General features: G+C 38.3%; 3 protein-coding genes across 16 annotated transcripts in view; 1 reads left to right on the top strand and 2 right to left on the bottom strand.

Annotated features, from left to right (window-relative positions):
• Positions 1–9,888, bottom strand: part of REXO5 (RNA exonuclease 5) — a 29,586-nt gene extending 19,698 nt beyond the window's left edge. For 2 of the 4 annotated variants that reach the window (XM_031687532.2, XM_072942703.1), the window contains exons 1-4: positions 9,306–9,447; positions 5,293–5,405; positions 4,189–4,315; positions 2,874–2,970 (exon numbers count right to left, since the gene is read on the bottom strand). In XM_031687532.2, the coding sequence (XP_031543392.2) occupies positions 2,874–2,970; positions 4,189–4,315; positions 5,293–5,405; positions 9,306–9,443 (475 nt within the window). In that variant the 5' untranslated portion in view covers positions 9,444–9,447. Of the gene's footprint in view, positions 1–2,873; positions 2,971–4,188; positions 4,316–5,292; positions 5,406–9,305; positions 9,448–9,548; positions 9,688–9,803 lie in introns of those variants that run through there. The other 2 variants (XM_072942702.1, XM_072942704.1) reach the window with 2 other exon arrangements.
• Positions 9,889–9,927: 39 nt separating this feature from the next.
• On the top strand, positions 9,928–24,667 carry ERI2 (ERI1 exoribonuclease family member 2). Of its 9 annotated transcripts, XR_012061154.1 has the most exons (11): positions 9,947–9,994; positions 12,456–12,523; positions 12,610–12,693; positions 13,224–13,351; positions 13,845–14,001; positions 14,985–15,085; positions 15,330–15,411; positions 15,977–16,065; positions 20,951–21,154; positions 23,225–23,350; positions 24,220–24,667. XR_012061154.1 is itself a non-coding variant. In XM_072942706.1 (10 exons), the coding sequence occupies exons 1-10, from the start codon at positions 9,972–9,974 to the stop codon at positions 17,078–17,080; spliced, it is 921 nt and encodes a 306-aa protein (XP_072798807.1). In that variant the 5' UTR covers positions 9,947–9,971; the 3' UTR covers positions 17,081–17,184. The 9 variants fall into 9 exon arrangements, 6 of the variants coding, with proteins under 6 accessions (XP_072798806.1, XP_015101456.2, XP_072798807.1 ...); XR_012061153.1 differs by having other exon boundaries at positions 23,225–24,667; XR_012061155.1 differs by lacking the exons at positions 23,225–23,350; positions 24,220–24,667 and adding an exon at positions 21,862–22,339.
• The window catches only part of ACSM3 (acyl-CoA synthetase medium chain family member 3), a 29,383-nt gene continuing 22,415 nt past the window's right edge, over positions 18,459–25,426 (bottom strand). For 2 of the 3 annotated variants that reach the window (XM_072942709.1, XM_072942710.1), the window contains 4 exons: positions 24,501–24,628; positions 24,291–24,390; positions 18,814–18,933; positions 18,577–18,714 (listed from right to left, as the gene is read on the bottom strand). In XM_072942709.1, coding sequence (XP_072798810.1) covers positions 18,628–18,714; positions 18,814–18,933; positions 24,291–24,390; positions 24,501–24,628 — 435 coding nt within the window. In that variant the 3' untranslated portion in view covers positions 18,577–18,627. Of the gene's footprint in view, positions 18,715–18,813; positions 18,934–24,290; positions 24,391–24,500; positions 24,629–25,426 lie in introns of all 3 variants that reach the window. The other variant, XM_006212113.3, reaches the window with a different exon arrangement.

Here is a 25,426-nt window from a genome sequence, read left to right as displayed (position 1 = left end):
TTAAGGAGCTTGTACTCTAATACACTTACAGGAACATAAAGAGAAGATAAGTCTAAAGTGGGTTATAATAATAGAAGGTATAAAAGGGAAAGGAAGAATACACTGGCTCAGATGGTCAGAGATGGTTCAAGAGAGGAAAAGATAAGCTGAGTCTTAAAGAAAAGGCAGAATTCAGAGAGTTGTTATATTAGAACAGTCCGTTAGTGTCTGCCACTCCTAACAGCCCATTATAACTAAACCTACTCCACCCCTAACCACCTGCTCAAGCACCTGTTGGTTCTTTAAACAGGGTGGTCACTGACCAGATTAAGAATGGACACCCGGCTATCAAGGGATCTATCTATAAACTGACTAGTGACTTGACATTCCTCATCAAGACATATTCAAGAGAGACATAGGTAATTAGCTAAGATGATTAAGTTGCTTGCTTCCAGAATTGAACTAGGAAACAGAGAACTCATCAGTTAGAGCAGAAAACAAAGAAGCTAAGATGCCATGAAAGGACAGAGAACAGCTCTTCACCAGAGGCACTTCGATCCTTGATGGCTTTTGTCCACATGCATCCTTGAAATAATAACCTCTCACTTGAGGTGGCCTAAATGAGTATTAGGTCCTTGCAACCAAAAGGACTGAAGTATCAGAAGTAGGAAAGAGGGCATTCCAGTAGGACAGAAATGAACAAAGCAAACATGGTATGGTAGTGACTAGACCAGTCTGGGGAGGAAAAAAGGTCTGTATAGAAGAGCAGTATAGGAAATAAGGCTGAGATAGAATAATGGAGTATTGTAGACCACTGCAAATGCCGGGCTCAAGAGTTTGGACTTAAGTCCCTCATTCCATACGTAATGTAGGGCAACAGAAAGTTCCTAAGAAGGGAAGTGGCATAATCAAACAATATTTTAATAAAGATCAACCTCAAAGATCTGTGGAAAATGAAGTAGAAAGACAAAAATGAAAAATGGCTTTGCAGTATTTTTGGCAAAAAATACAAAACAAACAATCTGGATTAAGATGGTGGAAGGGATGAAGGAAAAGAACGCATGAAAGAAACACCACACAAGAAAAACTGGTAGAACATAGTGACAGAATAATTCAGTTCAGTCAATAAAATATTTACTGAGTACTTATTGTATGCCTGGCATTGCTGTCCTAGCCAACAGATTTCCCCAATGAACAAAATCAACAAAGTTCTCTTAAATTCTATCCAGGAAGAGGGATAATAAACAAATGGACAATAAACAAATATATAATACATCAGGTGAGGATAAGTACTATGGAGAAAAGTAAAGGACAAAAAGGAGGAAAGAGAGTGCTGGGGCAGGAAAAATGCTAATGTCATGTATTTTATGCTCTAATAAAGTAACATTTGAATAGAGATCCATGAGAGCAAAGGGAATGACCTGTGAAGACAGTATATGGGAAGCCAAAAGAAAAGTAATTCTAAATTCAAGACTTAAGTCTTAGAGAAAAATGGCACCAATAAAAATGGGATCTGAAGATGGGAGCCTGCTATTCAGGGGTGAGAGAAAAATGCTTTTAGATATGTTATGATTCAGAGTACAGTGGAGTATCCAAGTAACATCCAACAGGCAGTTGAAAATCCAAGCCTGGAAACTGGAACATCAAACTATAAAGATAGAGGACTTATCCACAGAAGAATAATAGGTAAACTTGAGAACAGATCCGTATTTCAAAGGAAAGACTGAACTGAAGGAAAATCAAAGTGCTATGGACTATGCATTGAGGACTCTGAAGCAAAATCCTTAAGAGGACAGAGAAGTAGCTATAACCCTTTAGCTCCTCAGTGCTTACAGAATAAAACCCAAAGTGCTTAGCATGGCATTTACAGCCCACAGGACAAAGCTTTAACCTACCTCTCAGCTTCCTCTCTTATCACTACCTCCTATGTCATCTCCAACCCATCAATAACCCCCAACAATCTATATTCTTCAGCCATATCAGTTTCTTTTTCCTGATTACAGTATTTCTTTTACAACTTGGTATCTTTACATGAGATTTGAATCTCATGGGTACTCTGTGATTCACTCAAACATGTTCAAAATAAAGTGGAGGTCAAATTAAAGCTGCAGGTCAGACATGGACATCTATTAGAAGGAGAGGGGAACGATGGAAAGGTAGAAAGTTAGATGCCTTTGAGATAGAAGTTAATAGGAAACAGTCCTGAAGGAGGTGGAAAGGAATCACTGGTTACTCCTCACCACTTTTCCATATCTCCTTAGTGCAACTATTCAATAATTTAATTACTTCTGAACACACACAAAAGCATTATTGAACAATAATACCTTACTATGTACAATGAACTCTGATTAATTTCTGTTCTATTCCATCACTCACCTCTTTGCCTCCTCAAAACAGGTTAGCTAAACCTAGCTAAGGGGACACAACCCCCAGTTTGAAAAACACTGCTATCATGGATATTTATATTTTAGCTGGCCAGCATCCAAACCTCCTGCCTATTCCCCACTGTAAGTAGTATTAGTGAATGCCCCCTACATTAGTCAAAGGCAGGATCTTCCTTCCCATCGGTACACTTGCAGGTACAACGACCCAATGACAGTTTAAAAATTATTCACAGTAATTTCTAAGAGTCCGATGTCAGTGATATCCAGGGGGGCAGACTTTGCTATCTAACCTAATCAAATGGTTTTTGAGGCATTAACCTTGGCTATGTTTCCTGCGGTCTAATCTCTCTTGGTTCTTACCTTTTTCTTTAAAAATTGCTTTTCTGCTTAAGTTACTTAAAATTGAGTTTTGTTGCTTGCAAGAATAAACCTGACTAATTAAACTACTTTTAAGTGTACACATAGTATCTTTTAGAACAAGAAAACATCAAACCAGAGTCACAGCCATACCTTCCATTGCTCTGGACAGATCCCCAGTTGTTTGTTTCTTATGCAGCCCAATGATATCAGCTAGAAAATCAGATGATGGAGGAGGCAAGCGGAATTTCTGAAAATACATTAACAGGTTTTTACAAAAATGCTTGAAAGCAGTTAAAATACTGTCAAAGACCTAGGCTTTTACTGTCAGCCCAAAGCTATGAAAGGTCTGGACCTTAACTGTTTGCAGTATAAAATGAGGACTCTTTCCTTAATGCATAAAAGTGACTAGGTAAGTGAAGCCACATCTATCCCACCCCAGAGATTTTCTTTGCTTCTCTGATTACACATTGTAGAAAAGAAATAAACATTACAAAAATGTGTAACTTAGAAAAGCAAAGCCCCTTATATTTTTCAAAGCACTTTCATATCTATTACTTCAGTGGATAACATGCCAAGTAGAAGACAGCAAAGCAAAGAGGTTGAGAGTTAAAGCCTCAGGCTCACCTGGGCTTAAATTCCAGCTCTACCACTTACTAGATGTAACTTGGGCAAGTTACTCAGTTTCCTTCTGTATAAAATGGGAATTAAAAATTCTCTCTCTTATAGGACTACTGTGAGAATTAGAGATGATGTATGCAGCATGATTAATAATAGGGCCTAGCACATAGTGTTCAATAAAAGAAAGCAAAAAAGAAAATGAAGACCCAAGGAGATTAAGTTAGAGCTCACCAATTCAAATGCTCTCAGTGGTAAATAGATGAAACAGTGCGATAAATGGAGGAGGCTATGGGACAATGGAGAGAGCATGCCTCTTCTAAAGAAGACAGCTTCTATTCAGCTCCAGGTGCTGTTGTTTTGAAGGAACTTAATCTTGTAATGTTGTTAAGAGGCCCCCAAAAAAAATATTTTATGTAAATTTTACAATTTTGGGGGGAGGAGAGAGGTATCTATTTATCTATTTATTTAAACAGAGGTACTGGTGATTGAACCCAGGACCTTGTGCATGTTAGTCACGCAGTATATCACTGAGCTATACCCGCCCCCCATACATTTTATATTTTTTTAAACACCATAGCCCAAATAAAACGGGACAATATCAACTATGATCTGGGAACTACAGATTGCAATCCGGGAATAAGTGTTTTGCCGAGATTACTAAAGAAAAATCAGAGACAAATCTAATTCTAATCTCAACACAAGGTCTCAGTCTTAGTCTTTTTTTGCTTTCTACAACATCTATTGCTTGTTCAATCAGGTTGCCAAGAAGCACGGTTTGAGACATGTGCACTGGTCTCTAGATGGGAAGACCTGAGTCAGGTTCTAATACAAAGTTTTCTTAACTTACATGTCTGAATATCTTTCGGAAAAATCCAAACTCCAAATAAAACCTGTAAAAGTGTAGCTGACTCATTCCCTGCAGTACAAAAATCACCACGTTGTTCAGATGATTCTGGTGAAAAAGCTGGCACCAGCTGTTGAAAAATAAACCAACACAGCTAAGAGTGATACCATCAAGTCAGTTACAGGCATACATAAGGGGTGTGAAGAAAGCAGTGAGCAACAGCTATTGGAGTTTATCATCACCCACTGATTGCCTGGAAATGGAGAACAGCTATTATTGCACAGAATTCACATAAAGATCTCTTGAGATAATTTATTCCATTCAAATTACATACAATACCAAGTGAAACAGAATGCGAAATCTGAAATTCTATTAAGATTTGTTTTACATTGGAACAAACTCAGTTTACAAAGGTGTATCTTCAAGATCCCACTCTGCTCTATAGTCCTTCGTAAGCCAGTGACCACATGACTGGCTATAAGAAAGCTAGTTTTAGATAAACTGACAGAATAATGGCAGTATCTGTTAATGCAGAAGATGGCTTCTGATGTACCTAGTCAACCTCCCCCTAGACAGAAGTGTACATTCGAAAATCTCTCTAGTGTGTATTACATAAATAAACACAATTTTCATTAGACATTTTATAATGGCACTGAGGATACCAGAATAGGAAAATTCTCTTTGCTCTTGATTTGTAAAAGGAGAAAAAAGATCGAGATTCTTAACATTTGATCATGTTATTCCAATCAGGTCTCCACTGGGGGTTACAAGTCAAAATACCTAAAGTGGCCAGACAGAGACTGTAAATAACAGGTGCAGGCCAGGTGGAACATTGAAGTGTACATCCAAAGGGGGAGGCCACTATTCAGCTTCGATAAATTTTTGTCATGTGGAAATATAAGGACAGCTGCCAGATCTTTGAGTTTTTTTGAAGAAGTAAAAAATTTGGATTTTTATACAGAGATTTCCAATTTAAATTGTTGGCAACTACCGTAAAAAAAAATGTTTAGGATAGTCTGTGCGGCACATAATGTCAGGCAGATGTGATCCTTCAGACACCAGTTTGAAACTTCAAGTCTATACCCACCATTTATGTTCATCTCATACCTGGGTTTAGGAACACTGGATTTGCCCAGAACTGCATACTTCAGCAAATCACATAGCTGGTCATGGGTTACTTCATAGTTTTCAGCAAATAAAATGGTAGATAAGCGGGCTTTCTGCAAAGATAAATCAGAGCATAACAAATTATGAGCATAAAGAATAGAAACAAAACAAGGCAAATTTTTAAAATATTCCAGTTTCTGATAATTTTAGCATGTATCTAGACATAAGGAGGGTTCTAATTAATTGGGAACGAAGGTTTAAAACAACAACCTGTGGTATGATCTTATTAATAGGATATTTAATAAATATTGATACAGAACCTTAATTACAGATACTTGGCTATGTGCTAGGGATAGTAGGATAAATAAAACATGACTCATACTCTCAAGGAGTCCATTCTACTATGGCAAAAATGCAGAAACAGGTAATTCCAATAAAACGTGAATGCTACTATAAAGATATAGGAGCAAAGAGGCTAATTGCCTTGGGGGTTGGAGAGTTTTGGAGACAGCATCATTGAGATGAAAATACTAGGGCTGAACCTTGCAAATCATGAATCAGCTGGGTAGGAGGGAACACTGTGTCTAAACACGTAGTTTGGTTTGGCTAGAGCCAACACTGCACGTTGCAGAGCAGCAGAGATATGAGAGGAGAGAGAAATGGGAGCCAGATCAAGACAGATCAATGTGGTCTAAGATAAGGAGTCAGACTTTAATCCTCTCCTTAAAATAGCTTTCCCCTATATCTAGTTATTAAAGTAATTCATGATTGTTTTAAAAGAGGAGGGTAAAACAGACAAAAGACAGATGGTAAGTGAAAGTGAGTCACATGTCAGATAATTACCACTTTCATTTCGGTCTGGGAGGCAGCAGAGTAATACTGTAGGAGTTCAAGGCCTGGAATCACACTACCTGAGTTCAAATACCAAGCTCTACCATCTTAAATGCCTTAAGATATTAAGAAGTTAGGAACAAGTGCCTTAACCTAAAACAAAGGTTTCTTCATTTACAGAATAATTATAATTCTACCTCATGCAATTATTGGGAAGACCAATGAGGTACTGCAAGCGCAATATACGAGACTAGTCGTGCCTGACATACCATAAGTATTTAATAAACACCAGATATTATTATAATTATTGCCGTTTTTCCCTGTGGCTTTTTAAAGCTAATGTTCAACACTGCTTATTAGCCATTTACAGTTCTGAGCACTTCACACCTACTAAATCATTTAATTCTTACATGTCTTCTTAAGCAGGCACTACTGTTATCCCCATTTTACAGATAAAGAAATGGAGAAACAGGTAAGTGGCAGAACCTAGACTAGAATGAAGGCTCAAAAGCCCAAACTCTTTTCATCATTGTATTATATTGCCCCCAAGGGATTATAGTATACATTGTTTTGTAACTAACTCCCTCCACCAAAATTTTAAAAATCTGTAAATATCTTTCCATATCCGTTAAATGTAACATCAATTTTAATAGTCCATTCTCTTAAATTTACCTAAAAACATAATCTATATGAAAAAAATGACTTATTGATGACACATCTGCTTTTTAAAAATTATAAACATATGATAAGCACCTTTGTATAATATTATGATAAGCACCTGTGTATAGACATCCTCCCATATCTATTTTCTCAGGATAAATTTCTGGTTAAAATAAGCATGCATGTTTTACATTCTGACCATATTCCTAACTCCTTTAAAAATACACCAATTTTTATTTTTTTTAAAAATGAGATTGATAATGATTGAGTCTATATGGTAATGAGTAATCGTGGTCACCGAACATAGGATGTCAGAGTATGAGTAGGGTGAGGAGGGTATCCCATAGGGAAGACAATCCAGGACTAGGGGTAAGAACCTAGGACATACATACAGGAAGGTTCCGCAATGTGAGGTGTCAAAGCTTGAGTGATATGAGGAGGGCATCCATCCATGCAGTAGCAACTGGAGCAGTGAGGCCTGGCATCAGATGTCAGAAAATGTTTAGAGTAAGGAAGGCATCACTGATGAAGGACAAGAGTGGTGTCACAGAATTCAGAGCCCGAACAGGGTGAGGATGTCCATGGGAGGATGATGGTAGTAGCTTGTTGCAGTAGCAACAAAGGCATTCTCACAGGAAATTGACCTGGTACAAGATGCAGTGACAAGAGCCCAAGCAGGGTGAGGAGGTGTGAAGATGTGTGGCAATGGAAGCAATGGGGGACTGATAAAATACATTAACAATAATGGGGAATCAGGTTTCTCAGTTATATAGGGAAGTTATAAATATGACAAGAGAGAAAATGAGGGTGAACCCTGTGGAATTAGACTGGAAGTAGATACTGGTATGAATTCATGGTTTTTCAGTGTGTACAGATAAAAAAAACCTAAATGTAAACATAAGCACGTGTTTGTGTATATGTGTGTACATATATACACATGTATTTCCTAGCTTTCTTTTTAAATTACAGACACCCAATAGCAATAAGCATATCTAGCACCCAGATCTTCAATTTTTAAATGTCATTCTCCACTAGAAAAACAAGTCTCCTAGAAGAAATGGCTGATCACAGGCTGGGGCAGGGAAAGCACAGAAAAGCCTGGAACAACATCTTTTTGTGCCAGAAAAATAAGGAAATGCTCAAAGAATGATGAGGTCATGTCAAAAGGACACAGAAGCTAACTTAATGGCTTAATCTGGGATATTCTGAAGAGCAAAATATAGAAATGGATTATAACCAACTGAATAGGTATCCCCTAATTCATACTAATAAAAAAAATAAATTGCAAATTTAATGAGGAAGCATCTCCCAACAAAATTCCAGAGAAAAAGAATAACTTCAGAGAAGTTTAGCACACGGTACCTCAAGCAATAAAGGTTAATATCACCAGTAATGGGACAAATCAAATCAGGGTACAACCTGATAAAATACAAGAGAACAGAGTATCACTTCTGTGATATTCCTGCCAAAAATGTATAACCTGAATCTAATAAATGAAAAACAGACAAACCTAACTTGAGGGATAGTCTACAAAATAACTGTTCCAGGATTCTTCAAAAGTAGTAAGGTCGTGAATGTCAAAGAAAAGATTGAATAATTGTTTGGATTGAAGGAGACGTGACAACTAAATATGACACATGATCCTACGCTGGATCTTACAGCTAAAAAAGACATTACTGAAACAACTGGAGAAGCTTACATGGGGTCTGAGAATTAGATGGTAGCAAAATATCCATGTTATTTCCTGATTTTGATGGTTGCATTGTGGTTATGTAGATTGCAGCATATATGTAACAGTAAAATACTGGGTGGGGGGCATTGTGTTAGCAACTACAGTACTTTCAAATGTTGGCTGGGGGCTAGTTTTTGGTACTATTCTTGCAACTTTTAAGTTTGAGAGTGTTTCAAAAGAAAAAAGTGATGAGACTGTCACTTCCTTTTTTTTTTTTAAACCACGTTAACCTTTAAAAAATTGTTTTGTCAACCTGATAGCCTCCCCTCCCCCAAAATCTCATTTTAATAAAAGATGTTTCACTGCACTAATTCCCGTCTAAAATACTACATAACTTATTTCTCATATCTATTGTTTATCTTCTGTCTCTCTCCACTAGAAAGGGAAGTAGAAATCCTTTATTCACTGATGTACCCCAAGTACCTAGGACAGTGACCAGCACATGGAAGACAACAGAATCTGATGACTAAAGGGATGAATGGCATATATTTAACTCTCAATAAATGACAGGGACGATCATCAGCCTTACTACTCCCCTGCTGGAATGTAAACCGCACGCGGGCTGGGAATTCTGCGCTTTGGGGCACCGGGGTATCTCCTGAACCTTGTACAGTTCCTGGCACACAGAAGACCTCAATGAGTATTTGTCGAAAGAACAGTCGTCTTGTGTGCCAGGCACTACACCGCTTTTAAACAGCCGACATCAGCCCTAAGGTGTAGGTGGTATTATATTATCATTTGGGAGCTCCAAACTGCCTCGGGCCGCCCACTCAGGCTCCCCGTTGCTCACCTTGGCCTCAGGCTGCCGCCCCTCAAGATCCCAACCGGCTCTCTTCGCCTCAGCCGACCCGACCACCTTGTTCGGGACCGGCCTCCTCTTCCGGCCCTTCTTGGGGGTCCTCCCGCTCCTTTCCCTCTCTCGCTCCATGAGGCTGTGCAGAAAGACCAGTGAGAGCTGAGAAAACCCCGACGCCCTGATAGCCCCGGGCCGCCTCCTGAGCGGGGAGCAGCAAGGGCTACCACAGCCTACAACCTTCCTCAGATTCTCTCCTCAGTTCGGTTTACAGAGCTCCCCGCCCGCCTCGGAAAGCGAGGGTGCGAACGGTCTTCCCCGTTACGAGGAAGCCACGCCGCGCCGAGCCAAACGGCTCTTCAGTCCACGCCGGAGGCCGAAGGCCGGACTCCAACGGTTCCCAACGGCGCGAACTCCCCTCCGCCCCTTGGAAAAAAGGAAGAGGGGCGCTGTCTAGCGGCTTCTCTGGCAAAACGCACTCCTCACTTTCCCCACCCCCGAAAACGCCGAAAAGAAGCCAGGCGCAGAGCACAGACTCCCGCCGCCTCAGCCACCGCCTCCGCAGCTGCCGCCGCCTCAGCCGCGCCGGCCGTTTGAACGCGCCGGAAGTGGGCGTAGAGCAACTTCCGGAAGTTGGGCTTTGACGAAAGAGGAGTGTCGGGAATGGCGACCAAGAGGCTAGCACGGTACGCGAGGGGTTTGCGGGAGGCGAGGGGGAGGGGGGTCGCTCCTGGTCCGGCCCTGGCGTCTGCGTCAGGGTTCGCGGTGTCAGCCTCCATTCTATGACAGCTCCGATGTCTCGGACCTGCTTTTGCAGGCGTGGGCTGAAAGGTATCTTCCTGGACCTCGGTCTCGAGCCTCAGGCCGCCCTCTGAGCGAGGGTGGAAAGACCAGGGCTCTCAGCTGTGTACCCTAGAGCCAGTGTCTGCCAATTCTAAACCTCGGGAAACAAGAACGGCCCCGGAAGACCGTTGGGAGGTCACAGGCAGCTCCACTGGACCCACCAAGTTGTTTTCCCTACCACTTACTAGTGATCCGTTTAACTCATAATGTACATCATTGTGCCTTTTCCCTGATTCTCGGACACGCTGTTCACGTTTCTGATTAATAGAAGCAGTGTAATGCATTAGTGAATAGCGTGGGTTTTAGAGTTGGATGATCCTGGGTTCAAATAACAAATATGTGTTCTTTTGCAAATTGCTAAATTCTTTTTCTCATTCAGTGAATATAGGTGATGTTGGCTGAAAAGAAAATGCACAGCCTAAAAGTTGAGAATTATGTTTTATGTGGTAGGCAACACTAAGGACTTAAGCCCTGAAAGCAGCCTCTTAGGTCATTTTGAGAGACTGCTCCGAAGAGGTAAAGGAGGAGCCATGGTATATAGGGGTCTTTGCAACAAAGACTAGGTAATGTGAACGTTAAAAATTGCTGTTAATTAAAGGAAACCAGGTATCTCAAGTTAATGAATTTAGTACTTACAAGAAGATGCAACATTCTGGGCTCCTTGAAGCCATACCTTTGATATGCACCGTAGCTATTTATCTAGGGCCAGTATCCTGTTCTTCCCATCCAGAGTTCCCTCAGGTTATGTGGTTGGGGGTGGCTGCAGTGGCTGAGGACTTGGCATCAGGCAGCCACCCCCAAGGGCAGTTTGTCTCCAACCTGAATTCCCCCAGGACTCACCTTTGGCATTGTTAGGTAGGTGGCTGATGGCTTGCTGGCCTGAGCATCCTTTGTATGCTGATATGGGAGGCAACATTTTTCATTCAGAGTAGCAAAAGTAACTACCTTGTGCAGTTGTTGAGGATGAAGTGAAATCACCATCTTAGTTCAGTGTCTACTCTGTGGTAAGCAATCAATACATGTCAGCTGTTATTCCCAACTCCCCACCACACTTGCAACAAAAAATTAGAAAGGGAGGTGTCTGCTTAGTTAAACTCTACTTATTCAGTGACGTAGTTTGTCTCACGGCACTTAAGACCTCAGTAAGCTTGTAAGCAGATAGGGTAGGGGTTCCCTGGAGAAAGAACCAGGCATGATTTTCTTGACATAAGGGAAGCTGTTTTTGGCCTAGGCCATTTTGTGATCTAAGCCTGTCCAAAATGCTTGTCCTTTATCAGATCTCAGTGAGTAAAGATCTTCAGGGAGTTTCAGGGGTTAAGATAAGCCTGCAGTGCACGACCACCAGGTTGACTGGAACCCAAAGGATGATGCTGTTGATTTTTTCTGATCCTCTTGACTTCAATCAGCTAAAGCTTGCAATCTATCTCAGCCACCCAAGCCCCTTCATGAATACGCATATACCGTTGGCTTAAAACATTCCCAGTTTTTCTGTGCAGGGAGACATGCTTTGGGGAAGATCCGCGATGTTCTCCTTACTTGTTGCAAATAATAAATCCTTCCTTCTCCTGCCCTTTGTCTTGGTTGTGTCTTTTGGCTCAACATCCACCAAGAGGCAAACCCAGTTTTCAGGTAGCAAGCTCATCCCTGTCTGTGGACTTAGCATATTATCTTTAAGAATCCTTTATCATATATTACTTTACAGTAGTTTCTTTACCCAGATACTTTAAGCTCCTGGAAGGCTGGACCTGCACTGACTTCTCACAGCTGTGCTGTACACATAGCAAGGGCATGAAAAGTGCAAAAGCAAAAATACCTTGAGGGGAAAGGGTATACGTCAGTGGTAGAGCGCGTGCTTAGCATGCACAAGGTCCTGGGTTCAATCCCCAGTACCTCCATTGAAAATAATAATAGTAAGTAAGTCACTAAATAAACCTAATTACCTCCCCACTTCAAAAAAACAAATAAAAATTTAAAAAATAAAAAATAAATAACGAGCTTTTCCAGGCATCCTTACAATCACTTGAATTCCTCAGTGTTACTGTAAAATAAGGAGAGCAGAAAGAATTGACCTAAGTTTGCAAATATGCACTTAGAGGCCTGTGCAGGTGGAATGACTACTAAAATCAAGAGTTTGGAAGTTAGTACAAAGAACTAATCTTTTACCCTCAAAGTCTAGCTCAGTTTCCTGTGAATCACAATACATGACTATATTAATAATGAGGGTTATACCATTAGTTTGTTAGCTTATATAAAAAAGGAGTATGATGAGTTTGTTGAACGTACTGGATTGTTTTACATTTTTAGGCAGCTTGGATTAATTAGGAGAAAGTCAACTGCACCAGCAAATGGAAATGTAGGACGAAGCAAATCTAGTAAGTCGTGTGCTTAATTTCTTTATATTTTGTAGCATTGCACTTCTAACACTGGTAAAGCATAAGGATACTCTGATCCTTTACAGAGCAGTTGTTTGACTACTTAATTGTCATTGATTTTGAATCAACATGTTGGAATGATGGGATACGCCACCGGAGCCAGGAAATAAGTAAGTTTGGACCGCCAATGGTCAAAGATAGCACTAGATGAGTCATTTTAAAGTTTATAGATACATAACAGCTAACGGTTTAAGAAAACAAAATGATCTATAAATTAGTAATTTACTATAAAATCTGACTTGACAAAAAAAGAACAAAAATCTAACACCTAAATTTATTATCATATAAAATAATTGTCTTAGGATTACATATAAAATTTCAATTGCATAGAAACTGACAAAAATACCTTTGCAAGAAGAAATATGTTTCAATTTCCATGTGGTCTTCATATTTAATTGTGGAAATACATTCAAGAGTTTTAAGTAGATATACTCATAACTTTAATAGTTTGACTTATTCTTTGGCATAACTTTATTATACCCATTACATCACACTGCATTGGTCATTTTAATATGCTTTTACTGAAGTAACAGTTGTTCAGTAATGCTACATGATGGTAATATATGTTTAATTTAAACTAATTGAAGCATTAATTTAACAATTACATATTAAAGTGTCAATTGATGATTCTTTCATGTAGTTGAATTTCCAGCTGTATTGCTGAACACATCAACTGGAGAGATTGAATCTGAGTTTCATGCTTATGTGCAGCCTCAGGAATATCCAATTCTTTCTGAATTTTGCATGGAACTAACAGGCATAAAGCAGGTATGCCCTTTTCCCCCCACTTCTCATCCCTCTCACCCCAACAAACTAGCAGGTAAGATGCAGATATTAAATTTTAGAAGTCAGTTGTCAAAAAGAAAAGCTACCCGTCATTTAGAATTAGATTTACTCATCGTTAGGAAAAATGGAGACCCCTCCAGAAGTCCACTGGAATCTTTAAAAATTAGGAAGAGTAGTATAAAAATGAATATCAAATTTATTTTATGGAAATTAAGTGACATCAAATTTCTGTCGATCGGGGTTTATTTGTTGTATTTCTGGATGATTTTAGATTGATCAACCTAATTTTCTTACTTCGCAGAATTCTAATCATTATCTCTCTCCTATATGTTTTAACGTCTTTTCACTAGGTAAACTCTTCGCTAGTTAGAACCTCTTCTTTGTTTATATCGCTCACCACTCCCCCATGCCTAGTTAAAGGGCTCTGTAATTATGGAATTCAGTTGTTGAATTCAGATTTTGTAACTCTGTCCAGGATCAAGTTGATGAAGGAGTCCCTCTGAAGATTTGCTTATCTCAGTTCTGTAAATGGATTCAGAAGATTCAACAAGAGAAGAAAATTATTTTTGCTACTGGGATTTCAGATATTTCTACTTCTGAAGTAAACTTATGTGCATTTGTTACTTGGTCAGGTAAAAAAATAAGTTATTATCTATCAATCATAAATGAGTAACATTACCACTATGTAGTTCTTTATCTCTAGTAAGAATTATACTTGTTAATTTCCTGGGTCACAAAAAGAAATCTAAGTGCCTAGCAGATACTGATCGAGAAAAGTAAATTTATGTGTACTTAAAAATTTTTAAATGCCTTAAAAATTTAACCCCTAACTTTAAGAATCTGTATTGCTCCTCTCTGTTCTTCTGAATCCGAGCAAAGAGAATTTAATGAAAACTCTTATCATGCTATTTTCTACAATTTTGGAAAAAAAGAGTCCTCAATCAACTCACATGTTTTGCTTTTATACTTTTACACTTAAAATGTAAACATTTTTTAAAAAATGGACCATTTAAGGTAGATATTTTATATGCCTGTGACAGAGCATTGCTGTTAATAGTCATTGGTAGCAATATTTGGTTTCTAGCCTGTGTGATCAAGCCACTCACGATGGCTGTTCTCTTTCTCTCTGTACATCCCCTGCTCAGCCAGTCCCTGCTTCACCTACACCCTGCTCACATGGCCCTCTTAATACATACTTGCCCCTGGCCTAAGCTAGTGATTGTTCTAATCTTTATATCAGTACATCTCCACCATGATAGCTTATCAAAGGTGTGTGAAGGGCTTGCTCTACTGGTTTCCCTGGTAACCGATTAGCCAACTTATTGTTAACTCCTTTTATAACTTATAACCCTCCCACCCCTGTAAAGTGAAGAATTATTAGATATTAAGCAGGGCAATTAAATCTTACTATTCTAGTATATAGTATATAATATTTACCATATGTAGTATATGTAATATATACAACATAGTATATTATAATATATACTGTTATATATTATTCTAAGTCCTACTATTCTGTTGTATATCTTTCAGCATTTTATTTTTAAATGATGATAGCATAAGTAAAAACTGCTGGCATCATTGACTGTGTTCTATTTTAATATACTTAATGCAGACTGGGACTTGGGGGTTTGCCTGGAGTATGAGTGTAAAAGAAAACAGCTAATAAAACCTGTGTTCCTTAATTCCTGGATTGATCTCAGAGTAACTTACAAGGTAAAGGTCAAAGATGGGGGGCATGTTCACTTTCCTTCTATTGAAAAATGATTAAACTTTATCCTACACATAGGTTTGGGTTATTACAAATAAAATATTTGTTTTGAAATGTTTAAAGTATATAAAAACAACACAAAAGTCAGCACGTTTCAAATCTAATAGAGCTGAAAATTATGAAAAATTTAATACTTAGCCTTTCAAATAGTAATCATTTTTTTAGATATGTTGTTTTTTACTTGACTAGATTTTCTATAAGAGAAAACCAAAAGGACTAAGTGGTGCCCTGGAGGAAGTGGGAATACAATTCTTGGGACGGGAACATTTTGGTTAGTATAAATTGAAAATAATTTTATTATGTAAGTCATTTTATTTTTATGCAGTCTTTCATTTGACTCTCATTTTTTTGTGATGTCATTAACAAGGAATATCCTGAAAAAGGCCCTAATCTATAAAATTCAAATTTGTTTCCCAGAATTTCAAATTACCTTTTATAAAATATTGTAAGATTAAGTCTGCCATCTAGTGGCTTTCTAGTTGCTAAAAAGAATGAAAAGAATTTGCCAGATCAATCGGAGATTAAACAAATGCCCAGGTAATACAGTGGACTATTGAAAAAGCTGAACAAGACTATTAGATTACTCATAAAACATGGTCCCTACAAGCATGTTGAACTGTCTGACAAAATTTTACCACCTCTGTAAATGTGGGAAATCTGTCTTTCATTGGTAAGGCTGCCACAGCTTTCCACAAGACCAATATATCATGATTAAAATTAGTAAATGATCATAAAACCAACAATATTCTAATTTCTATTTAAGTGGTGATTTTTTTTTTTTGCTCTTTCTTTACACTGATGCCACTAAATTCAGTGTTTGACATCTGTCTCCTCAGGGTTGGATGATTCTCGGAATACTGCCCTTCTTGCTTGGAAAATGATCAGGGATGGTTGCTTAATGAAAATTACAAGGTCCTTGAACAAGGTTAGTGGTGTCTTGTCATTTCAAACTCTGGAAGTAATTGGAGGCTTATTGAAATGTAAATGTCATGTATGCTGTCATTTATAAATCAATCAATGATGACGGGGTTTTTTTGGTCATATCCTATAATATATACTAAAGAAATGATGAATGCAGTTTCTAAAGCTGTTGAATTTGTCTGTGGAACCACAGGTTCCCACTAAGAGGAATCCCAGCATTTTGGCCAGAAGTTTGAATACGGATCGAGTTGAAGAAACATCAGCCTGCATGAGTAGTGTTCATGATCCCAGCATATATGATAGGGAGCCTGAAAATACAATAAAATCTCACCAGAAACTTCAAATGAGGCCAGCTGGTGTGAATTCTCCTATAAAGGTACAGCAAGATCAGTTACAACTAAAGGACAATGTAAAAGCAGGTCTTCACAATGGCAAAAGCTGTTTATCTGTTTTTAATACTAAATCCTGGACTTCTCTGGGGCAGTTGCAGTCTTCCAGCTTGAATACACCTATGCAGAAGCAAATAAACCAACATGTTGCATTTAATACCAACTCTAAGTCTTCAGCAGTTGGTTCAGAATTGGTACTTGTTTCAACGACCATCTCATCTGTTAATAATGTTTGTGATACGGAAATGAGTTCTGCTCTTGATTGTTTACCTATGCTGACTGATTGGGAGGATGTAGCTTTACTGCCAGCATCTCAGCCTGAGCAGAATTTATGCTGTATACCTCCCATTAGTGATTCAAACTTAGACATTTCATTTAATTCTGGAGAAAGGTTAATGGGGTTAGGAGAATCTGAAATGTTAAATCATGAAAACTTTGGAGGCACAGAAGAAACTCTTCAAAAATCTGAGACCTCTAAGTCTATTGTGTATAAGAGTCCACATACTACTATTTATAATATAAAAGAAGCCAAAGATCCAGGTTCCGATGTTTTTGACTTTAAATTACCTGAATATAAAGCAGGTAGCTTCAATGGTATTAATGCCAATATGTCTCATCCTTTAGTTCTGAGGAAACATCTTCTTTTAGATGGTACTAAAAGGAATCCATCCAGTCCCCTACCTTTTCCACCAGCAAAGAAACAGAACTTCACTATTCATGAGGAAAAGTCTGCATCATCTGATGGCTCTCCAATGAGCAGTTCTTCCTGGAAGGTTCTCCCCTCTGTTTTAACTTCTAGAGTTAACCTACAGGAGCCTTGGAAGACTGGGAAAATAACACCTCCTTTATGCAAGTGTGGCCGAAGATCTAAGAGACTTGTTGTTTCGAATAACGGACCGAACCATGGAAAAGTTTTCTATTGTTGTCCTATTGGGAAATACCAAGAAAACAGAAAATGTTGTGGTTATTTCAAATGGGAACAAACACTTCAAAAGGAAAGAGGCAACAGCATAGTTCTGTCTTATTCCCCAGGGAGACTCACTTTTAGTTCTCCAGAAACAAGCCATATTTGTGACAGAAATGTAAATTTTTCTACTAAAAATTCATTGAGACTCAGACCTTCAATGAGGAATTGAATTTTTTTTACATCTAATGTTTTTACTTTAATGTGACTTTTAGTGCAGTAAAGAAAAAAATGTGCATAGGGCTTCAAGTTGTGAGGACTTAGTGTATCTGAGCTCTGTAAGCTATACTGGGGCTATTCAGCACATTTTCACACACACACACACACACACTGAAAATAGAAGAAAAAAATTTTCACTGGCTTCTAATTTCATTCACCAATTATCTAACATTTGTTTTCTGTTTATGTATGAATCCTGGTTGTACCTTAAATTCCCAAACATTATGAGTATTCTGATAATGCCTTGAACTATTTTATATTTCATATGTTAATACTTGCCAAATTTATCATACTTTTTGATAACCACAAATGAAGAACCACAAACGAAACACTTGGTAAACTGGATTTATTAGATTAAATATTAAGTAACAATGCTAGTATTGGATACCCTTATTTCCTTTATTGAATTATAACTGATAAAAAATTTTAGTTTCTGGTGTACAACATGATATCCTCCCTCCTGTTACAGTTAGACCTTGAAACATATTTTAAATTATTTTTAAATTGAAGAAAAATGTGACTAATAAAAATCCCTAGCCTGTTTTCAGGTAAATACTTGTATTTTGAGAATTATGACAATCTTCTGATATTTTGAATTTTTCTAAAAACTTTGATGACTTGTGTAAGCCTTATTTCAATGCTTGAAAATTGGTTCTGATTTGTATATCAGCATATCAGAAGAATTATTCAACTAAGATTTGAAATCCAACAGATCAGAGATTTGGTTCAAAACCTGCTTCTATACTGTAAATTTAAAAATTCCTCAGCAATTGATGGTACTCTTTTTAATGTTACCAAATTATTAAGAATATTGACGCTTATGCAGAGGGATTTACTGAATATTTATTTCAAAATTCAGCCTCTGATGTTATAACCACAAGCTATTTTAAATCAGTTTATAAGCATAGTATCACATTTTTTATCACCTCTTTATAATGTTGTGGTTTTACAGAGTCTTGTTTTACAGATAACCATGATAATTAAAGGAATGAATTTAAATTGTTTCCCATTCTGTCTTCTTCAGTTCCTTTCTTTTTATCTTCCCACTGACAGTCTTTGGCAGCTCTTGAATAAATTCTACCTGTTGATATCAAGGGAAGAAAATTAATCCAGAAGTTTTTATCTTTAGACAAAGTCAATTATATAACAGTTCTGTTAGAAACTATTCAATAATACTTACCTTCCTGGGATATTTGTAAGGTGCTGTAGTCTTTTTTACATGCTCCTGAATCTCCTTTTTCAGTTGTTCTTGATCATGTGACTTGTAATCAGGGTTCAGAACAATAAAAGCCTTTACTACCTAAAATAAATATTTGAAACACCAGAAAGATGTATATTTTTATGTTTTAGTGTGTCTTGTTTACTTTCTTTAATTTGGGAATCTGAGAACCTGATGGGGTGGGCCAGAAGCTTTAATAGGCTTAGATCCGAGCTCTGTGCTCTTAAGCCAGTCAGTTGACTCCCCACACTGCCTATTTTGTATCTAATACAAGAGAGGTTCTGCAACCCCTGCTTTGTGTATGATCTGCACTTGAGCCTTCTCATCTAAATACATCTTAAACTCTACTTTCTGACCTGTTTGTGGTCATCTCTGCTCTTGACTTCTACCCTCATCTTTTATTTCCTTCAAAACAGTTCCTTTTGGAAACTTGGTAATTTACTAATCACAATCTCTCATATAACAACCCCGCTTGATCTAGACTAGTTTATAGCTCACCACCTTGAGTATGGCTCTTATAAACCGTATTTACACTGAGTTTGCCTTATCCATGTTGAAGTAAACGGTTCATTGAGACTGTCCACTTTCCATTCCATGGACACTTCTGTTGATGCAAGACTGTGAAGTTTGCGACAGCCACTTTGCTATTGCTCTGACTCACCTGTCCCTGAGGAATAAGAGTAGACGTGCTGGTAGGCCTTCCTCTCTAACTGGTAGAAGGCAGGGAAGACTTCATCACTTAATGCTCACAAATCCTGTTCCCCAAAGTTCACCTTGAAACGCTTTAGAAAATCATGCCAAGATTTTGGACCTTTAATGGAGAAGACAGAGGCCATTCCTCCTGTGTAGTCCCCTTTAAGGGTGTAATGGGATTCTAAATGTTCTCTCCTGGGGCACTGCATTTACTGTCTCCCCTAGAGGCAGGACTCTGGGTGAATCAATGAGTATGCACCACCAAATCCAGATTACCAGCCCAAAGTTTGCCATGGAATGCTGCTTCCTTGTGGTCATAGTTCCTGAAGAGTCACCTGCAACTTTTATGACTAAATATCCTGCACTTAAGGGGCTTAAATCTTACTGAATTCATAGATTTATGTATCCAGCTTCAAGATAAACTGGCAACATTACCTATCCACCTTGATCTGGGAGTAAATAGTTGATCAAAAGTGAATTGTCTTAAACAATGAGTCACTTAGGACAACCAGTTAGTGAGAAATGAAGACTTGCAGTTACAAAGTTTTCACATTTTGATTAATTGTTTACCAGGGAGCAGTTTTACAGCATTTTATGAGTAATTACCTATTTCCGTCTTTGCCAAAACACCCTGAAAATTTCTAATTTACATCTGTCATGGAGCAGTTGTATATGTGTATGCATGTATACAATTTCACCCTATCCATTTTTGACGTTTCATAAAATGTATTTGTATTTATGCCTGCTCTATTGCTTATCAGTATTTTTATGAATTAAAAAAAATCCTTGCTATAAGTTAATTGTTCAGAGGCAAATTATTTTAAGAACTAGTGTTTGTAATTTCTGATTTGCATATTGATGATTCCTTATACTTCGAATAAAGTCTATCTTTATAAAAGGCTTTATAAACAATTACAGAAAATGATAATAAGGAACAACCTAACATGGTTAAGGGCATGAACTCTGAAATCAGAAACCTGGATTTGAGTCACACTTTGCTTGTAATCTTGGGTAAGTGAGGACACCTCTCTGTGTCCCAATTTCCTTCTCTGTAAAAAGAGTTTGTGAGAATTAAATAAGTTAACATACATGTAGGGCTTGTAACAACACCTGGAACATACTAAGTCATTAAAAATGCTAGGTGTTATATATAGAAGTATAAGATTTTTTTAACCTAAAATCCATTTTGTCCAAAATTTAGCATGTTTAGAGAAGAATCTATGGTTGTGCTATTGTAATAGAGAAAACATGTCTGATTTCAGATCAGATCCATTTAACCTTTGTATTCTGTTTTGCTAAAAGTTAATCACTAAAGGGATGTCACCTATAGTTTATACATAATAGCCCATCTCCAGGAAGTCTGCCTCCCATGCCTGAGTGTCAAGCTAAAATACCTTTGTTTAAGCTCACAGGAAACATCCTGACCAGGCCCACCTGTGAATGGCTGCAGGAAAGAAGAAATTAACACATCCCCTCCAGAATCTGCTCGCTGCAATACAGACCAATAAATCCAGAGATGAATTGTTGGGCAAGGAATAGCAACTTTATTCGGAAAGCTAGCAGACCGAGAAGATGAAGGACTAGCATCCCAAAAAACTATCTTGCCCAGGTTTGGATGCTAGTTTCTTTTATAGAGCAAAGAGGGAGAAGTGAGGAGGTAAAGTAAAAAAGGTGATAAACTGTTGCAGATATTTCCTGGTTCCAGCCAAACTCAGGGAGGGGATGCATTAATTTCTTCTCCTGCAGTCATTCACAGGTCAGGATGTTTCCTGACTCAAGCATGGGAGGCAGGGTTCCTGGAGATGGGCCATTAAATGTACTGTAAGTGATAGGCAACATCCCTTTAGTGATTAACTTACAGCAAAAGTAACAGGATTCAAAGGTTAAAGTAAAAGAAATGGACCCAATATGGAGTCAGATTGGTTCTTCCCTACTACAGCAGTATGAGCTTGTGAAACCTAGAAAGACCCTGTGCATCCCCAACCCCTGCCTCTTGTTTATACAAAAACTGAAGTCTCCAGGCCTCCCTGAGTCACAAAAGGGCAGGCTCAAGCAGTTGACAACAGAGTCACAGACTCACTGTCTGATGCACATTTCCGAGTTATTTTACAGATACTGTAACGTCCACCATGCAAGCAGCTCTTTGCAGGAAACCATCCCAGCAGGAAACCCCTTTTCTTCTCACTGTAGCAAAACTATATTATAACTAACTTGAAACCAGGCACCCCCATGCCCTACATATTTCTGGCTTAAGCACATCTTTCAAAATTTTTGACCACACAGTACCTTGCCTAACCTGCTGGTCTTTTCCCACAGATCAAAGAAGTAGAAATGGAGCATAAGTAATTAACAAATGACCACATCTCTTAAAAACAAAAACAAAAAACAAATAGAACTCAACTTTTCCAACAAAGAAGAATAATTAGACAATTTAATCATCACAACCTGCTATGGAGCTAATTGTACTAACATCCTCGTCTTCTTTAGAGACATTGCCTGTCAGTCAAATATGTAAGCATTTGAAAAAAAAAAAAAAAAAGACCGGATCACTTCCCTGGCTTCCCTTTCAGTAAGCTCCCAAACAAGATAGCATCTAAGGAAAATTCACAAGGAACTGACAAGCCTGCATGCAGGGAGGGGAGGAGAGAATGGAGGAGGTGGCAAGGACTCTGACCCCCTTATCGCAATGATCAATGGAGATTTTCCCTTTAACAACTTTCATGGCTGAGCAGAATCTTCAGAAATTGTATTTTGGGGACACTGAGTCCACCATCTCCCCAGATTGCCAGCATTCTGATTAAAAGCAACTTTCCTTTCCATCAACATTGCCTCTCTCGAGTATTGATTTTTGATCAGCGAGCAACTGGATTATGTTCAGTAACACTCGGACTTGGTAACATTATTCAATGTGGTAGCCAGTAGCTACTTAAATTAATTAAAATAAAATTTTCTCAGTGGCAGTAGCTACATCTCATGTGCTTGGTAGCCATATGTGGTTATTGTATTGGATGGTGCAAATAGAGAACATTTCCAGCATTGCCTACGTCTAATAGTGTCCTATGGACTTCAAATTCCAAAGACTTTTGTGATCCAAAAAATTTAGGAACCCAGTGACCTAGACAAATATTTCTCAGCTCTTTATTTCACATTCCAATGTTAAAATAGTATTTAAATCTAAACGTTCTTTTCAGAAGTAACAGCAATGACAAAAGTCATCCATTCCTTTATCACTACTGGAAGTTTTGTCTTTTTTTGTCTTTTAAAGAAGGCTTGTAGAAAACATATTTTTAAAAATTGTGAAAATATGGCTAGACAAATTAAGTCATTGGCTGAAGTTAAGTTTTTAAAAGCAAATTAACCCTGTGAAATTTCTTAAAAAAAAAGAAAAAATTAACTGAGAGTACAGCACAAAAGCTATCGAAGCAGGAGTTAAATTAGGGAAATACTTGCTTTTGGATAGTTTTCCAGACAAAAAGTTAAATATTGATGAAAACTATCAAATTAGTTATGATTAGCTAATAGCATTAGGAATTTTTAAAGCTGAACTATTACAAAATAGTCAACCATGTGAAAACGCACACAGTAAGTTGCAAAACTATGGTAGGTAGATAAAAATGATCAATATTTTGGATATTGTCCTAAAATCTTCATTTTATCTGTTTCTGATCAATGCTTCCAGAACTTGCTACACAGTCACAGGCCTGGCAGGACCTCACCTGGATAAATACGCAACCCAGTAGGACAGTCCTGCTACCAGAGAGAGGAGCTACCTGTGGCATGGAGCACATGGCCACTTTGTGCATGGGTAACCTCATTCCGGACATCTGCCGGGGAACGCTGCAGCTTAGTAATGTTGGGAAGCTGGTCAAACCTTCCCCTTCACTTGACTAACCCAAGCCCTACACCAAGACCCCAGAGCTACGGTGGGGCCATAACCCACTGATAGATCTTGGCTGTGTTATACTCTGGGATGTCAGGTGACTATCAAGCTAACTCCGTTCCCAAAGGCTTAGCTACCAAGTAAGCACCTGTCTAGCTGGATAAAACTAAGGATGACTGATAGTAGAGGAGAGGTGCCGGAGGAGCTAAGGCTCACGAAGCCCTCCTGGTGGAATTCAGAGCAACAGGACAAACTTTAATAATCACTGAATCTGTTCCCTGCTCTCACTACCTGGAGGCCCTGCCTGGCAAATGTGACCTGAAGGATGGCATGGAACTTTTAAACCTAAACTACCACGCGATCAGCCCCAGCAGGAGTGAGCTTTCAGGACTCCTGTCTTATTCATAGCTCCTGTCCTGAGTCCCTTCCTTACTGACCGGCCCCGCCTGCTTTTGGTTACTTAGTTCCTGTCTCTGACCTTGCTCCCACTCCTGATATTTGATGCCGGTCTATCCTCTTGAGCTACACCAGGGACCACGTTGGTTTCCAGACCGGATCCTATCTAGCTGATGTCTGGCACCCTATCCTGATGGGAGTCTGGGTTGTTGGCATTCACACTATTGCCCCATCACTCCAAGGAAAGGATTCAAATTATTTATAGTATATATTTTTCAGTCTTATTCTATAGCAGTTCTTTCTGATTAGCATATTCTATCTGATGTGCATATTTAGTAATGGGTCTCTATCTGACTTGCATAGTTATGGAATGAATCATTTGGGTAATTCTCTTTCAGTGAACTACTGTTTCACAGTATGTGCTAGACTGCCAACAAATTACGAAATAGAGGTGAATCAACTCTTTTACCTCTCCTCTGATGGGGTCTGGGCTGCTGACAACAGCTGACTCTGCAACTGCAGGATGGTCACTCAGGGCACTTTCTACCTCAAACGGCCCAATTCGGTAACTGGGAAATAAAACAGAGGGCAGGAGTTTATAAAGGTGAGCAAAAGGTTCACTCTGGAATGCTTACAATCAGTCAACACAGGCATATCCACAGATGAAGAAGAAAATTACCCAGAGGATAATATGATGTCATCTGATCTTGCAACAAACCAGAAATAGCCATCCTCATCCATATAGCCCCTGTCTCCAGTGATATAGAAATTGCCTCGTAGAGTTGAAGCTGTTTTTGTAGGATCATCCTATAAAACAAATAATAATTAAAATTATTATGAATGTGACCCTTCTGCTCAGTCGAATTTTTTTTTCAATAAATTTTATTTTTTATTTTATTTATTACTGTATTATTTTTTTGGCCAGGGGGTAGGTAATTAGGTTTTCTATTTATTTTTAGAGGAGGTAGTGGGAATTGAACCCAGGACCACCACTTGAGCTATACCCTCCCCTCAGTTGGATTTTTAAATTTTTAAGAAGGAAGAAAACTTTGGTGGTTTTGAGAATCCTTGGAATGAAGAGGAGCTAGTGTGTGAAATAGGGATGAAAGGCTAGCATTGAGCCAGCCGAATATAAGAAAAGTAAACTCCAGCTACAAACACTAGGCATGCTGCCATCCTAAGAATTTTCTTAGATGAGTCACAAAATAAATATTGCAGGAGCTCGAGCTCAGAGTCTGCTAAATAAGTCTCTTGTTAACTGGTTAACATCTAAACACTGGTAGGAAAAGAGAGAATTCAACATCCAGAGTTAAAAGAAAGTTCCTACACCTCATAATCCAAAGAACAGACAGGGTTTTGTTGTTGTTGTTGTTGTTGATTTGTTTTTATATTTGGTTTTGTTTTACACAAAAACAGAGAATTGATTCTGTAAATCTGGCAGGAAGAAAAAGGAAGTATTGCTACATTATGTAAAATTCACCGACAATTAGAACCTGGACCTTTGACTATATTGAAGCAAATTTTGCTCTAATTTGAATACTGTGATTAGAGATGAACTATGTTTGCAAACAGTAAGGAGCTTGAGAGGCCTCTAGTGAAAGAAAT

The sequence above is a fragment of the Vicugna pacos genome, chromosome 18 (genome assembly GCF_048564905.1).
Source record: "Vicugna pacos chromosome 18, VicPac4, whole genome shotgun sequence".
Lineage (NCBI taxonomy): Eukaryota > Metazoa > Chordata > Mammalia > Artiodactyla > Camelidae > Vicugna > Vicugna pacos.
This window is presented reverse-complemented; position numbering and strand designations above follow the sequence as displayed.

Bases quoted from the DNA above. Each gene is read 5' to 3' on its own strand.
- ERI2 (XM_006212114.4), top strand. From the start codon at position 9,972: ATGGCGACCAAGAGGCTAGCACG. The intron at 13,352-13,844 runs GTATGCCCTTTT...AACTCTGTCCAG, and splicing joins AACTAACAGGCATAAAGCAG to GATCAAGTTGATGAAGGAGT. The intron at 16,066-16,254 runs GTTAGTGGTGTC...GTGGAACCACAG, and splicing joins TTACAAGGTCCTTGAACAAG to GTTCCCACTAAGAGGAATCC.